Source organism: Crinia signifera, chromosome 7, assembly GCF_055691185.1.
Source record: "Crinia signifera chromosome 7, ASM5569118v1, whole genome shotgun sequence".
NCBI classification, from domain to species: Eukaryota; Metazoa; Chordata; class Amphibia; order Anura; family Myobatrachidae; genus Crinia; species Crinia signifera.
In genome coordinates, this window is record NC_139223.1 from 188301985 (window position 1) to 188316535 (window position 14551).

At 37.2% G+C, this 14551-nt stretch overlaps 1 protein-coding gene across 1 annotated transcript in view; it reads left to right on the top strand.

Moving 5' to 3' along the window:
• Positions 1-14551, top strand: part of TTN (titin) — a 286949-nt gene that overhangs the window by 60551 nt on the left and 211847 nt on the right. Inside the window, exon 42 of the mRNA XM_083155111.1 lies at positions 9361-13011. Coding sequence (XP_083011237.1) covers positions 9361-13011 — 3651 coding nt within the window. The remainder of the gene's footprint in view (positions 1-9360; positions 13012-14551) is intronic.

The following is a 14551-nucleotide window of genomic DNA, read 5'->3' on the forward strand; positions in this document are numbered from 1 at the left end:
CACAAAATAACAAACAAGAAAATTCTAATGTGCATCAGTCAATGAGAGACACTCAGGAAAGCACATGGACTTTTAAAGAAGAAGTAAGGAATAAGAAGCAGTTACTATCAGATAATATTGAGGACGAACGAAAACTTATATCAGAAACTTCAATGAAGCCAATAGTTGAGACTGACTATGAAAAACAATTTGGAAAGTGTGAATTAGAATCATCAGGAACGGTTTTAATGAATAAACCTGTTAAATCTAGATTTTTACAGGACTCTTTTGAACCAAAATCAAAGCATTTTACCGCACAAAAAAGTAAACTAGAAGTTATGGAAAAGAATGAAGAAAACAGAGAAAGTTTGACACTGGATGTTGAATTATCTGCATTATCTGCAGAAACAGATGCTACACCACTATTTAAGAGTGTTCAAAGAGATGAGAAAGAGATAGGTCTTAAAGGATCAGATCAATTGTATGAACCAATTACAGCTAAAATAATACCAGAGTCAGTTCATGTAGACAAGTCTGTTACATCTCAAATAACACAGAAGCGCTCAGAAGCAAGTTTAGTGCATTTAACTGCATGTCAGCAAAAGGAAGAAGAAATCCTAGAATCTAATGGCATTATTGGAGTCCATACAAAAGATAATGACCAGAAAGAGTATTTACCATTGGGTCTTCCCAAGAAACATACATATAAAGAATTTAATAAATCATCAATAAGCCAAGTAGATGTCCAAGATGGAAAAGGTGATGAGCAATTTGAATTGAAAGAATCATTTGAGAGTAACAAATCTAGTAGAATATTGCAGGAACTGCTACAATCAGATTTAATTCAATCATGTACACGCAAACAGGAACAGAGTGGAAATGAGCAGAATAAATTTGAAGTCAGTATAGAGAAACAACCTTGCAATGAAATATGTAGAAACAAAAATGAAGAGAGAGAAGACAATTTTCCTTTGGACACTGAGAAGGGTTTAAAACTTACAGAAGAGGTAACTCCTGTTGTTAAACAGCTAATTGATCACTATGAATCAGAATTGTCAAATTCTGGTGAACTGAATCAACAGGTAAAATCAAGTTTTCAACAGAAACCTGGTTTGTCGTTGATAATGCAGGACCAACAGGAAATATTAAATGTGCACCAATCCACCAAAATCAGGAAAGAAGAATTTATTCCTCAGATCTCCAAGGATGACGACTATGCTCCTCTGGCCAGTAATGATAACTTAATGTCAACAGCTTCACCTGGTTTATCTTCCAAACCAGTCACTTCTAAAACTAGTCTCTCAGCAGAAAAAGTTTATGGTGAATCAGAGTTCCCTGAATCAGTTGATATTAAGGAACCAATTATATCTAAAATTAAGCTAGATGCAGTAACTACTGTCATAGACTTTTTATCTGGCCATATAAAGGAAGAGGAGACAATGACAACAGAGAAATATGAAAAAAACAATGAAATTAATACATTTATTCAAATATCTTCTGAAATGGATGAACGTAAGACAGACCATGACAGTGATGCCACCATAGAAAAAGAGGATTTGGAGTTAGAATTGGCAGCATTGAAAGAAACTGAGATTACAATGCTTCATAAAATGGAACCAGAGATCAGAAAGGAGATCTATGGTGGTTCTGAAAAGTCTGTTCCTGAAAAATTAATTCCATGCCCACCTATGTTTGATCATGATGTTGGCTATCAAGAAGCCTCTGAAGGTAACTCATGCGCTTTTACTTGTCATTTCCATGGTTATCCTCAGCCAACAGTTTCTTGGTACAATAATGACAAATCAATACCCCGTAATGAAGATTTTGCCATAGTCACCACTGAAAACAAATCTACTTTAACCTTCTCCTCTGTTCTTCCTCAACATGATGGTTCCATAACATGTGTAATATTTAACCAGTATGGGACTGACACAACATTTGGAAAACTTAAAGTTATAAGAAGAGAAGATGAAGATCACGATGAAGCTAAAACAACAATAAAATATGATGTGCTCATTTCAACACATTTTACTGAAGGCGAAGATGATGAGCTTATTTCATATTTTGCTGATGCTGAGGAAAAACAAGTTCAAGATAAAATTGATAGATTCAGCCTTCAGCCTCCACAGTTTACCCATGACATACCTTGCAAATCAGATCCATCCTTATCACTACCTGTGGAAATCAAAGTAACTGCTCCAACTCCCATTCCTGATATTGACAATGAATTACAAGTATATTTCCAGACGGTTGAAAATAAACAGGAAACACAATCTTCGCATAATGCTCAAAAAATGAAACACAAGTTTACATTTGGCTTTGATGTTTCTAGCAAGTTACAGAAAACAGTGCAAGAAAATGAAAAAGAAGACGATAGTATAGAGGAGGTTTGCCCAGTTTTGGAATGTATTATATCAGAGGAATCTGAGCCACAAGTTACCTGGCATGGTAGCAGGAAGGAAATGGAGAGTTTAGAAAAAATCATGGATCAAAAAGCAGATGACAAAGGTGTGTCATATATTAATCATGATGTCTTAGATAGCAGGACGCATGATTTTGTTTACAAAGAGTACACTGAAACACCTGACAGTATATCACAGTTAATAGAAAGTGATGCTCCAGAGAGCAATAAACTCACACAGCAGGAAATTGCTTCCAATGAAAACAGTAACCAGCAAAGTACAGAATACAAAAGAAAAGAGAAGAATAAACTACACCGTCAGCAGGAAGCTTCTACCTATGACAGTCCAGATATTGCAAATGTTGATGACAGTTTTGTAATTGCTAATATTAATGATGATACAGAGAAGGTCAGGGACATAAACAGTTGTTTCCAAGATATCATGAATAAAGATCTTGAAGAAGACACAACTGTACCATCAAACAAGGCAATAAACTCAAACATGTCAGTTTTTGTAGAAATTACTAAGGAAACCATTGGCCAGGAACCAGTAACTGAAGTTTTACAGATTAAAAGCAATGATACAGTTGAAATTAAGCTTGATGCTGTAAAACAGAACACTATACAACAAAGCCCTAGTTCAGTAACTAAAGATATTGACATTACTGGCACAAAAAGGGAATTGCCAGTGGTACCAAAAAGAAGACATTCTTTGGTTAGACGTAGATCCTCTATTAATGTTGAGAGCAATCTAATGGAAGGTAAAACTGTTGAGCAGAGCAGTAATTCAGCCATAGAGAGTGGAGAAAAGAAAGCCGTACCAGTGGTTCCAAAGAGGAGGCACTCTTTTGTAAAGCACAAACCACTAACAGATGGTAACAGTAAAACAATGACACAAGAGAATGCTTCCACTGAAGCCACCACCACTGACCAGGCAGTAAATGTTGCTGTAAAGAAGGACTTACCTATAGTCCCACAAAGACGACGCTCTGTGGTTAAAACTCCAGTTTCTGTAGATACTGGATCACAACCATTACTAGTAAAATTAGTTGATCCAAAGAAGGAGAGTAATGAGATAAAGAAAGAGAATTATGAAGTGCTCGATGATGCAAAAACACAACCTACAGAAGAAAACAGGTTCAGATTAAATTTAAATGAATTAGTTAAAAAAGAGGAAATACAAAATCTGAATGAAATTGATGATATTTCCTATCTCGGTATTTTTGAAGGGGAAGATGATTATCTGATGTCAGTTAGCAATGACAACTCGGAATGGGAAACACATGGACACATTTTGAATAGACAAGAAAATAAATTGGAATCTGCTGAAGAAAACTGGTATCAGACAGAAGATTTTAGTATTTCTGGAAATGGTAATTTAGAGCACCCTAGTGACAAAAAGTCATCAGATGCAAAATGCATTCTGCCACAATTCCCTATTAGAGCAGAACATGATTCTCTACCACCAGAGGAAGCAAAAAGCAGAAAAGATATTTGGGAGGAACGTGTCACATCACTGGAAGTTGAAGATGTAACATTTGATACAGTGTATGAGTTTTATAAGAATCAGTCTGCTCGTCCATTTTCTCCAGAATCTGAGATGTCAATTGAAGCTGGTAGTGTCTTCAGTGATGAAGCTGTAGAAATTGATCAATTTTTTACTCCCCCATCTTCCGCTGAACGGTTTTATTCTCCATTAAGTGAATCATTTCTTACTCCAGCAAGTTCTCCAGAACACTACTTTACACCAGTTCAACAAATGCTGAACCCTGGTGGTACAGAAAGTCAGATACCTTCAGAATCTATAGCTCCTGTACATGAACAATCCGGTTCTCCAAATGTTCAAAACGGGCTAAAGAACTCAGAAAAAGGTGAAGGAGACCCAACTGAAGATGTCAAAATGCCTCCAGCTTTCATTAAAGCTCTTCTTAAAAAACGTGTTTTTGAAAATAGTACATTAAGCTTTACTGGAGAAGTTGTAGGTATTCCTGTCCCAATAGTAAAGTGGTATAGAAATTCATTGCTACTTGAACAAGAAGAGAGAGTTAAAATAAGAGAAGAAGGTAATGTGCATACTCTGGAAATTAATAATATTCAAATAAGAGAGAGTGGGAACTACAGTTGTATTGCTGTGAATGCCTTGGGGGAAGCCAAAACTTTTGCCCAGGTGGATGTTTTACCTCATGATGGAGAGTCAGTTGCATTACCACCCCCTGTAACCCATCAGCATGTTATGGAGTTTGATATGGAGCAATATACAACATCTAGGTCACCTTCTCCTCAAGAAATTCTTTTGGAAGTTGAGTTGGATGAAAGTGAAGTTAGAGACTTTGAGAAGCAAGTCAAAATTCTTACTATTCCAGAATTTTGCCCAGATAGTAAAAGCATGGTAATTTCCCTTGATGTGCTTCCGTTGGCTTATGATGGCCAGAACGTAGACAGTGACACAAGAGAGAGTGAGAACGTAAAGATAAACTTTGAAGTAACTGAAAAACCACCACGTTTTATTCAGACGGTCTCAGACCTAAATTTAAAAGAAGGATCAGATGCAGAATTTAAGTGTTCTGTTATTGGCAATCCAACACCAGTTGTAAAATGGTTCAAAGAAAATGAGTGTATTGTGCCAGATGTCACAAAATATGTTATACGGGTGGAAGAAGAAAAACAATGTCTTTTGGTATATGGAGTCAAAATGTTGGATGCAGGGACGTACACTTGTAAAGCAGAGAATAGCTTTGGTGAGGTGTCATGCAAAGCTGTGTTAGGCGTTACTGGGGCAGATGTGGACTCTTCAAAAGAAGAATTGAAGGACACAGACATAGTTTCCTTTACAGATGAAGATGGCATGGCTCAGAAACTTGACCTGGTTATGGATCAGAAAGTTCAAAGTGAGAATCATGAAGAAATACAAGTTGAATTTGAATTCACAGGCGATCCTAATGATGTGAATAAAGCCCTGCAGTTGGTAGCTGTTGCTGGAGGTGAAAGTGAAGAAGGTGGTGAGAAATGCTTAAATATAAATTTTGACGTTTTTGATAATCCTTCTCTTGAGAAAGACATACAATTTAAAGGCCAGGACTCTGAAGGATGTTGTTTTGAGTTTCAAGTTACGGCATCACCACCCAAAATCCTACAACCAATTTTGGATTCAACAACATCAATTGGAACAAGCACATGTTTCCAATGCATAGTGCTTGGCTCACCCCAGCCAGAGGTTTCTTGGTATAAGGATGATCAATTAATTCAGGGTGAGCGGTATATTCTTGAAGAAGAAGAAAATGGTAATCATAAGCTAATAGTAGAAAATGTTGTTTTGGAGGATGAAGGCCAATATAAATGCATAGCTACAAATAAGGAGGGATCTGCAGAAACAATTGCTTCGCTTATAATAACATAAGAAATAATATCTGTAAAATAAGATTGCTACGCTAAAAGCCAATAATTTTGCACTCTATAAAACTTGATGACACACCGTGTCAACAAAGCGATCACTGCCATTTTCTGCCACAGCTTCTCTTTAGTGTTTGTTTCCAATCTAAATAAAAGCAAGATGCAATGATGAAACAAGTATATCTTTACGTACTAAAATTATGTGTAAATATACTAGGTAGTGGTTGTTAAAGTGGTCATATATGTTCAGGAAATAGATGTGTAGGGTTGATTGATTGTTGTGTTTTTTTTCTTCGCACATGTTTCCAATGAAAATTCCTTAATCAGAGTTAAAGTTGATCATCTACACATACACATGCCAGTTTGTGTGTTAAACTTACTATAATATGGATTTTAATTCATGAGAATGCATCCCATTCATTTACTAAATACCAGTGACACAGACAAGCCTTGAGAACTGTCCCCATTTATGACTAAATTGAATTTGCATTCTCAAAAATCTTGCTCCAGTCCACAAACTGCATGTGATGGGTACAATCGATCACTATCAATAAAATGTTCCAGAACTTAATGTAGCATTTTATATCTATGTTCTGCTTGAAAACACTGTTTTAATGTAGTTACTTTAAATATCATTTACATGTTTGTTACGGCTTTATTAGTCTATACTTTGTCATATTGTAGTTAGTAAAATCATATAATCATATAACAATATCCAACTGTTTATTTGTATAATTTATGTTTAAATGTGTCATTTTGTTCTCTACTAAAGTCAACTGTCTGTATTTGCCTATAATGTCAGACTGTGTACTTCCTTATAATGCAATAAAGGATGTCTGAGTGTCATATTTCAGTAAGTTATTAGTCTATGAGCAAAAGTGGCCATTTAAAAAAAATATAGTTGAAAGTTTTCATCCAAAACTTAATACAATTATTAGTAGTATGTAATTAGTTTAACTTGAAGTCAGAGATCTTATGCTAAAGCAGTATGCCTGCCTTCTTTATTATACACTTTTGTTTTGGACTTAGCATTACTAGATATTTATAGGCCCCATAGCAAAAAATTGTACCACCCAATGATGAAAACTGTATATAGCACATGTTACTTTGATAGTTAAGGTGGGTCCTTTTTAGCTGTGGGCCCCCAAGTGGCTGCACTATCTGCACCTATAGGTAATTATGACCTTGGACTTACTGATTACCAACAGAATAGTTCAGTTGGGATGCAGTTAAAATCCCGGCTGTCGGGATCCCGGCGTTCAGAATCCCGACCGCCGAAATCCCGACACTTTCTCCCTCTGTGGGTGTCCACGACACCCCTGGAGGGAGAACAAATTAGCGTGCCGAGCGTAGCGAGACACCGGGCCCGCTGCATGTCGAGCCCTCAAGGGGGGACGATCCACGTCCCCCCCTTGTCGGGATTTCTGCTGTCGGGATTCCGGCGTCGGGATTTTGAACGCCTGGGATCCCGCCCGCCGGGATTTCATACTGAATCCGTTCAGTTTGTACACTGAAGTCTGCATTTAATTAAATCCCCCGTAGCTTCATTGATCCACTACAAATTAGACTTATACAGGATGAACAAGATTAGCTTTGTAGAAGACCAAGACTGAGTCATAATAAATGTGTTATTGTTTAGCACATTCGTCCTGCCAAATTTCTTTAGATATACTGTATTGTAGATTCTTTTAAATTACTTTTGTGCTATCATTTATTGTAAATAGTACAAAAATTATAATTTTGGTCTAAAACAAAACTATAAAAATCAGTTACATTTTCATGTAAAATGAGACATCATAGTAATACAACCTTGGTTACACAGTATGTGTTTTTTCAATTTTATGCTTCTGTTTGTATCTTTCATAGTTTAATTTTATTCATTCAATAAAATAATGTGAAACATTAATTTGGTTTATGCCTCTTTTTTACCATATTTTTTTAACCTCCGTTTTACCTTTTTTGCACGGTCCAAAACTGAAAGAGGACAGCAACACCCACCACACACCCAAACATTGCTCAGCATTGTCATCTGAAGGTCGGCTGGAACAGCAGCAAGCCTGCTGCGGACTGTGCAGAACAGCAGTGGTGAATCATTTCAAACTCCAGTCTCCTGAATCAGCCAACTTCCATTGGCTAGCTGCCTGTACGCCCAGCCCCTCCCCCCAGACTCGTATCAGAGGAATCTGGAGAGAAGGCAGATAGTTATCTAACCTATGGAAGCTAGTTGACATTGGAGACTTGGAGGGTGGGCTTATCCACTACTGCTGTTCTGCACAGTCCCTGGTGTGCTTGGTGCTGTTCCCGCTGCCTCGCAGATGGCGCTGTTGGGCAATGTTTGGGGGTGGGTTGTGGGTGACTCCCCTCTTTAGTTTTGGACTGTGCTGCAGCCCAGGTTCCCATCCACAACTTGTTATTTAAACATTTTCCACACTTATGTGACACATGTTAAACAGATAGAGTTATTCAAAGCAAACTTTTGTTTTTTACACACACAGACACACACACACACACATATGTGTATATACATAAGTGTCCTCATACATCTAACCTCAATACGCCATGCAGCATGAGATGTCTGTTGTGAGTGAGGACATATTTTTTATTTGCTGAAAATGCTTCTTAGTCACAACGCAATACAGATACTGTAGGCCGCATGAGAAGAATGTGCTTGTGTACTTGATATTTGACACTTGCATATTGTGTGCGACTGAGGCTGTATACATAGCAGAGCAGAACTTGCATTGGAAAAAACCATGGCTTCTGCACTGTAGTTGATAGTAGTTGTGTACAGATTTAGAGACTAAGACGCACACAGATATAAAGACATGACATTAATAAGCACAGTATCCTTGTGCAACCTAGTCATATTGCATTGCGAAAAAAGATACATTTTTGGAAAAAATAGCCAAAAAGATGCCTGATGCTAAAGGATTCTCATGCAACTTGGCGTAACAAGACAGACTTTTTGGCTCGAGTGCCGAACAGATGTATGAGGACAGATCTGTATGTGTATATAAAATGTTTATTTTAATGGATAACTTTACCTCTGTTTGTGTAATTTATGTTCTTCATAGCCTTCAAATTTGCTTAATGTTTTATTCATTGTTATTCGAGTTTTAGGGTTTCCTATTTCTAAAATGTTAAATATATCAAAGGCCATAGAGTTCACTGGTAGCCTGCCATTTCTGTAGTAGTATATGAATTAAACAAAAGTATGAGAGGGGATAGGAGTAAGCCAGATTGATATACCGTAAGCTCCATGGATAAAGTACTATACAGTCTATAAAAATAACTTTAAGTTGGTTTATTTCCACCATAAGGCAGAAAAAAATATCAATGATTTAAAAAAAAAAAAAATGAAGGGTATGAATCAAAAACCCTCATTGAGGCAATATGTCTTCCTTAAAGTTGTTATTTATTTATAGGGATTTTAAACATTCTGTGGATAGAAAACTGAGTTTGTCATAAAATGGACTTTATGCAAACAAACTTTCATCTTGCGTTTTATTAAAAAAAAAAAAAATATATATATGCTTTTCCGGTGTAGGAAATATATTAATATAATGTCATCCACTTTCTTTTTTATACAGACGTGTCTAATTCTTTTATAATATCTACTGAGGAGGAGACAAACGAAACCTACAGCAGTGACCTGCAGATAAAACCTAGCGCTAGAACTGTTGAATCTATGCCTGAAACTTCAGTTTACTCAAGCAAGCTAGAGCTTAAAACAGAAGCTAACTTTCCAGTTTTCCTTAAACAACTTGCACCCGTGAATGCTAAAATAGGTGATGTAGCCAAGCTATCAGTTACGATGAGTGAGTTTCCCAAGCCAAAACTCCAGTGGCTGCACAATGGGCATAGGCTAAGCACTAGTGAGGCTTACACATTTGTGTACGATGATAATGAATACAGTTGCATTATTCCTTATGTGAACATACAGCATGAAGGAGAATACACCTGCATTGCCACTAATGCATATGGCGAGACAATGTGTAGCTCATATCTCACTGTAGAACACAAAAAATACATAGAGCTTACCAAACAACTAGAGACAAGTTTGGAGGTCAGTATTTCATCGCAGGGCACAGATGAGCCATGTTCACCTTCATTTGTAAAGGCCCCAGAACCTGTTGCTTGCCCTCTAAATCATAACGCTATTATTGAATACAAAATTATTAGTAATCCGAAGGCTAAAATTCAGTGGTTTAAAAAAAATGAAGAGTTATTACCTGGGAAACAGTATACTTTCTGCTACAGGAAAGATGGAAGTGGGTCTTTAACAGTGCACAAGTGTCAGCAGGAAGACAGCGGTTCTTATACTTGCAAAGCATTTAATAGTCTTGGAGAGGCATCCTGTTCCATAGACCTAGTTGTAGTGCAAGATACAAGTGTTGTTACCAAAGAACCTCAAACAAAAAACAAAAAGTCTTATAAGAAAGCTTCTGTGGAAGAGACAACTGAAACACGCTTATATGCTGTTAAATTGCCAGGTCTAGCTAGCAGTGAACTACAAGAACGTGATGCGATGTTGTATATGATTAGCACTGAAGGTAAATATTCCACTCAACGTGAGGAAGTTGATATAATACAGGAAGTTTTGACTTCAAGTCACCAATCTGTCCATCTTGAATCTACTCCAAAGGAACACATACCTTTAACTGCATCAGCAGTTACGGAATATAGAGATGTTGATGAGCATCATGTTGAAGAAATCGTGAGTCCTGTTATTGAAGACTTACCAGGGACCCAAACCCAACCTCTACAAGTACCGATTACTGAAGAAACTACAACAGCAGATGAGGAAATAGAATTAAAAGATAGCTATCCAAACACAGTACAGTTAGGTCTCACAAGTGTGGAAAGATCAAAGTATATCTCACTTGTAGCAGAAGAGAAACATGTAATATCATGTCACATAGCTGGGTCTTTTCAAGCTAAGGAACCTGTGTCCACAATACCCACACATGGAAGAAAACATATTTTGCATACCCACAATGTAGAGTTTGTTGAGGAGCTCACAAAAGAGCAACTGCTTGGGCAGGAATCTCCAGAGCTTATGGCAAAAGGTATGCCACTTTTGCTTGCAACAGCTGAGGCAGTTCCGTCAGACTTGTTAGGTATATCTGTAACAAATTCCCAACAAACCTTTTTGAAGGAGCAAGAACTTGACTTAACAGAATTTAAAGATGAAGCTATTCTTATAAAAGATAAACTCACATCAAACAGTTTAATATCAGAAGAAAGAAAGCAGATATCATGTGAACATACATCTCCAATCCCAGATAGTGAGGAGGCAGACGTTGCAGAATTTAATTCGGAACAGAGTTTGCCTATGCATTTGCAAGTTGTAGACACTAATGCACAATTACCATGTGAAGAACCATTTTATTTTAATATACCTTCTAATGACCAGGCTCAGCTTACCAACAAACCAGTCTTCCTACTTTCTTCATTAACAGAAAAACAACTTGGCATTTTGTCTGAAGATGTTGGTCTAATACAAGGTGTTGGCGAAGAAGTGCAACTGAGCTCAACTAAAGAACAACCAACACTTTTACATCTCCAAACCATACATCCAGAATTATTGTTAGCCAAAGAAGAAGATCTTATTTTCAGTAAACCCGGGCCAAATACTGCAATAGACAAAATGGAGAAAATCTACACACATAGTTTAGCTTTTGAGGAAAAACAGATCCTTTCAGGAGAATCCCTAGAAGCACTGCATATATTCCCTGAAGGAATAGATCCTACTTCTGTATTGGAACGTCAACAACAGAAATGTGTTAACACTGTGGAAAATGTTTTTTTAATGCCAAAAGAAGACCTCATTGTAGCACAAAAAGAGCAAAAAGCTTCCCTGCAGAAAGAAGACTACCAACCTATGATAAAGCTGTGCACTACAAATGAAACTAGGGTCATCAATGAGAGTCATGACAATGTTGTGCCAGACACCGACATGCATGCTTGTGAAGTTACACAAGAATTTACATACCCCTTACAAACCTCTTGTATTAAAAGCCATGGCATTCCCATAGAAAGTGTAAGCCTCTTAGACAGAGCCCAACAAGATTTGGCATCAAGAATTCAGGAAGGGCAGTCGATAAGATTACCTTTAGTCCTCGAGGAAAAACACACCATACAAGAGGAAAATCTAGAAATCGTAAAACAATCAGGAATTGAAACTTTAATTGTGGAAACTCAACTGAATGAACCAACGAGTGCACCAGAAATAGTAGGTCTAGAAAGCCTTTTTAAAGAAGAGCCTCTAGTCTCCGAATATCCAAAAACAATTAGTCTAGAAATCAAATGTCATGTAAAAAAGGCTTTATATTCTGCCCTGTATGCTAAGCCACATATATATTCTGCAGAAATGCTGAATAATGTAGAAAACATCGATGTCAAAAGCATTACAATAACCAAAGAATCGAAACACATTTTATGCACTTGCCTGATCACAACAAGCAATTTTGGCATTGAAGAAATTACTTTGTCACTTCCGGCGGTGTATCCGCAAAGTGTTGACCTTAAGTCCCTTCTGAGAGCTGCATTACAGGCTGTATTCTATGAAGAAAAGCAGATCTTGGAATCTGAAACACCAGAAACTATTTCTATCTCCAGGCAGGAAAAAGGCCTGATTACAAGTACACACCCAAAGGATATGTCGGCAGCTACTGTGTTAGATAGACCAATGATCCATGAGGCCTATGGATCTGTTATTGAAAACCTAGAAACCAGTCAGCTTGATATAGCTATAGAGCCAGGAGAATTTGCACATTTGGCTCCACAGCAGACACCTAGTGCTATCTTAGAGAACATGAATATTAAAGACGTGGGTGCAGCCGCGTATACAGATGAAGTTATGTTTTCCACTGCACTGGTTCAGGGACATGTAGAGATGGTGAAAAGGAGAGAAACGCTGAAAGAAATATATCTTGAAGAGGCTTTAAGAGATTCTAAGCCTCCATTAATAAAAGAAGGTTTAATGGACACTGATGTTAATGATGGAGATTGTGTGACCTTCAAAACAATTATTACCAGTGCTAAGACTGTTAGCTGGTACTTTATGGGTAGACTGTTGTCTTCAGGCATAGAGTTCACATGTTTACAAAATAATGATATCTATACATTAGTAATCAACAAAGTACAAATGGATTTGCACCATGGAGAGTACACGTGTGAGGCTTTGAATGCCGCTGGCAAATCAACAACATCAGCGCATCTCACAGTTGTTAAAAGAGGTTGGATTATGGGGACAATAAAGTCACTAACCAATGTCTACTAACTAAAGGCATAGAGGTAGATGTATCAAGTCTTGGAGAGACAGATAAAGTGGTGAGAGAAAAATACCAACCAATCAGCTCCTTCAATTTTTCAAACACAGCCTGTCAAATTGGAGTTAGGAGATGATTGGCTGGTACCTTATTGCTCTAAACTTGAATACTCTCTTTGATACATCTCATCCTTAGATTGATGTTTAGGTATGAAAAGGCAACATTTGACAATTACATTTGACAATGGTAGAAACCTTTACTATAAGCCAAACAATGCATTTCAACAAAACGTGCAGAATACAGTTGCCTTTCTCTATGCTATAACACGATTTTACCAAAATACGTTTTTAGACTAATATTTTTGTCTGTGAATTGTTCTTTGTCTTCATACACTAGATCAATACACTAGATCAAAGTTAAGTAATCATTCACTAATAATTTATTAATTTGTAATCTTAATTTTTAGCTGTGTAGTTATTTACATCATAAAAGGCTGACCGATGGTAGGTTTCAATACAAATACTTGCATCAGTCTGGGCTGTAGCCCTTACAGTAATTTACATGTTGTATTTAGACTATCAGCGACATTTATTACAAATTCGACTTACTGTAATAGGTAGTATAGTCTATAGCAACTAATATGGTTGTAACTATTATTTATTTACATTTTGTAATTGAAAGCTGTCGTGGGACCTTCTCTGTAGGGACTCAGAAACATATTTTATCAATGGCCAAATATCTGCTTCCTACCAGGCTGAAACATGCCTAGAGGCTTTGCTTTCATGGGACACCTGACATTGCCAGGCCCCAGTGAGTCAGCTCTGTAGTGGTAGTACTTGCCACTGTGCTGCTTTCTCCCATTCTCAAGGGAATGACTTAGAAACATTGAAACATTGTAGATATAGTTCAGTGTTATTTTCTCATTGCAACATTTTTGATTGCAATCAAGTATTTAATTATCAAGCCCTAAGTCTTACTATATTATATCATTAAGCAGACATCTATACGTACACCACACTAGCTGTGTGTATTATAACTGTGTCCTGATTATTCTTCTAATACAATGTTGCCTAGAATTTGGAATGACTTGATGTTATCAATGGCTGTTTCAGTTTTTAATCTTTAATTGAAAATAAACTAAATTATATATTATGGCTTTCTGTCGTTTACCAATGTAAATTGGTAGCCTAACCAAAAACACACTGTGGTAATGAGGATTTCCATATTAAAGCAAAAGTTGAATACAATAAAGAAAAAGTAAAATACAGTGTAGGTGTATCCATGACCATCATTTTATGGAGCAGTGTCCAGAAAGGAGACACTGCTTGCACCTTCAGGGGGTGGGGTCGGACGGTTAGTCACTATGCCCTGACCCAAAATGCAGCTCCTCCACCACCACTGGGCAGTTCCCTGCAATATCTTCCTAGTGAAGCGGGCAGGGTGTGGGAGATCTTGCCACTCTTCCATGGGTGCAGGGAGCTACCTGAAATACTGGAGATCTCCCTGC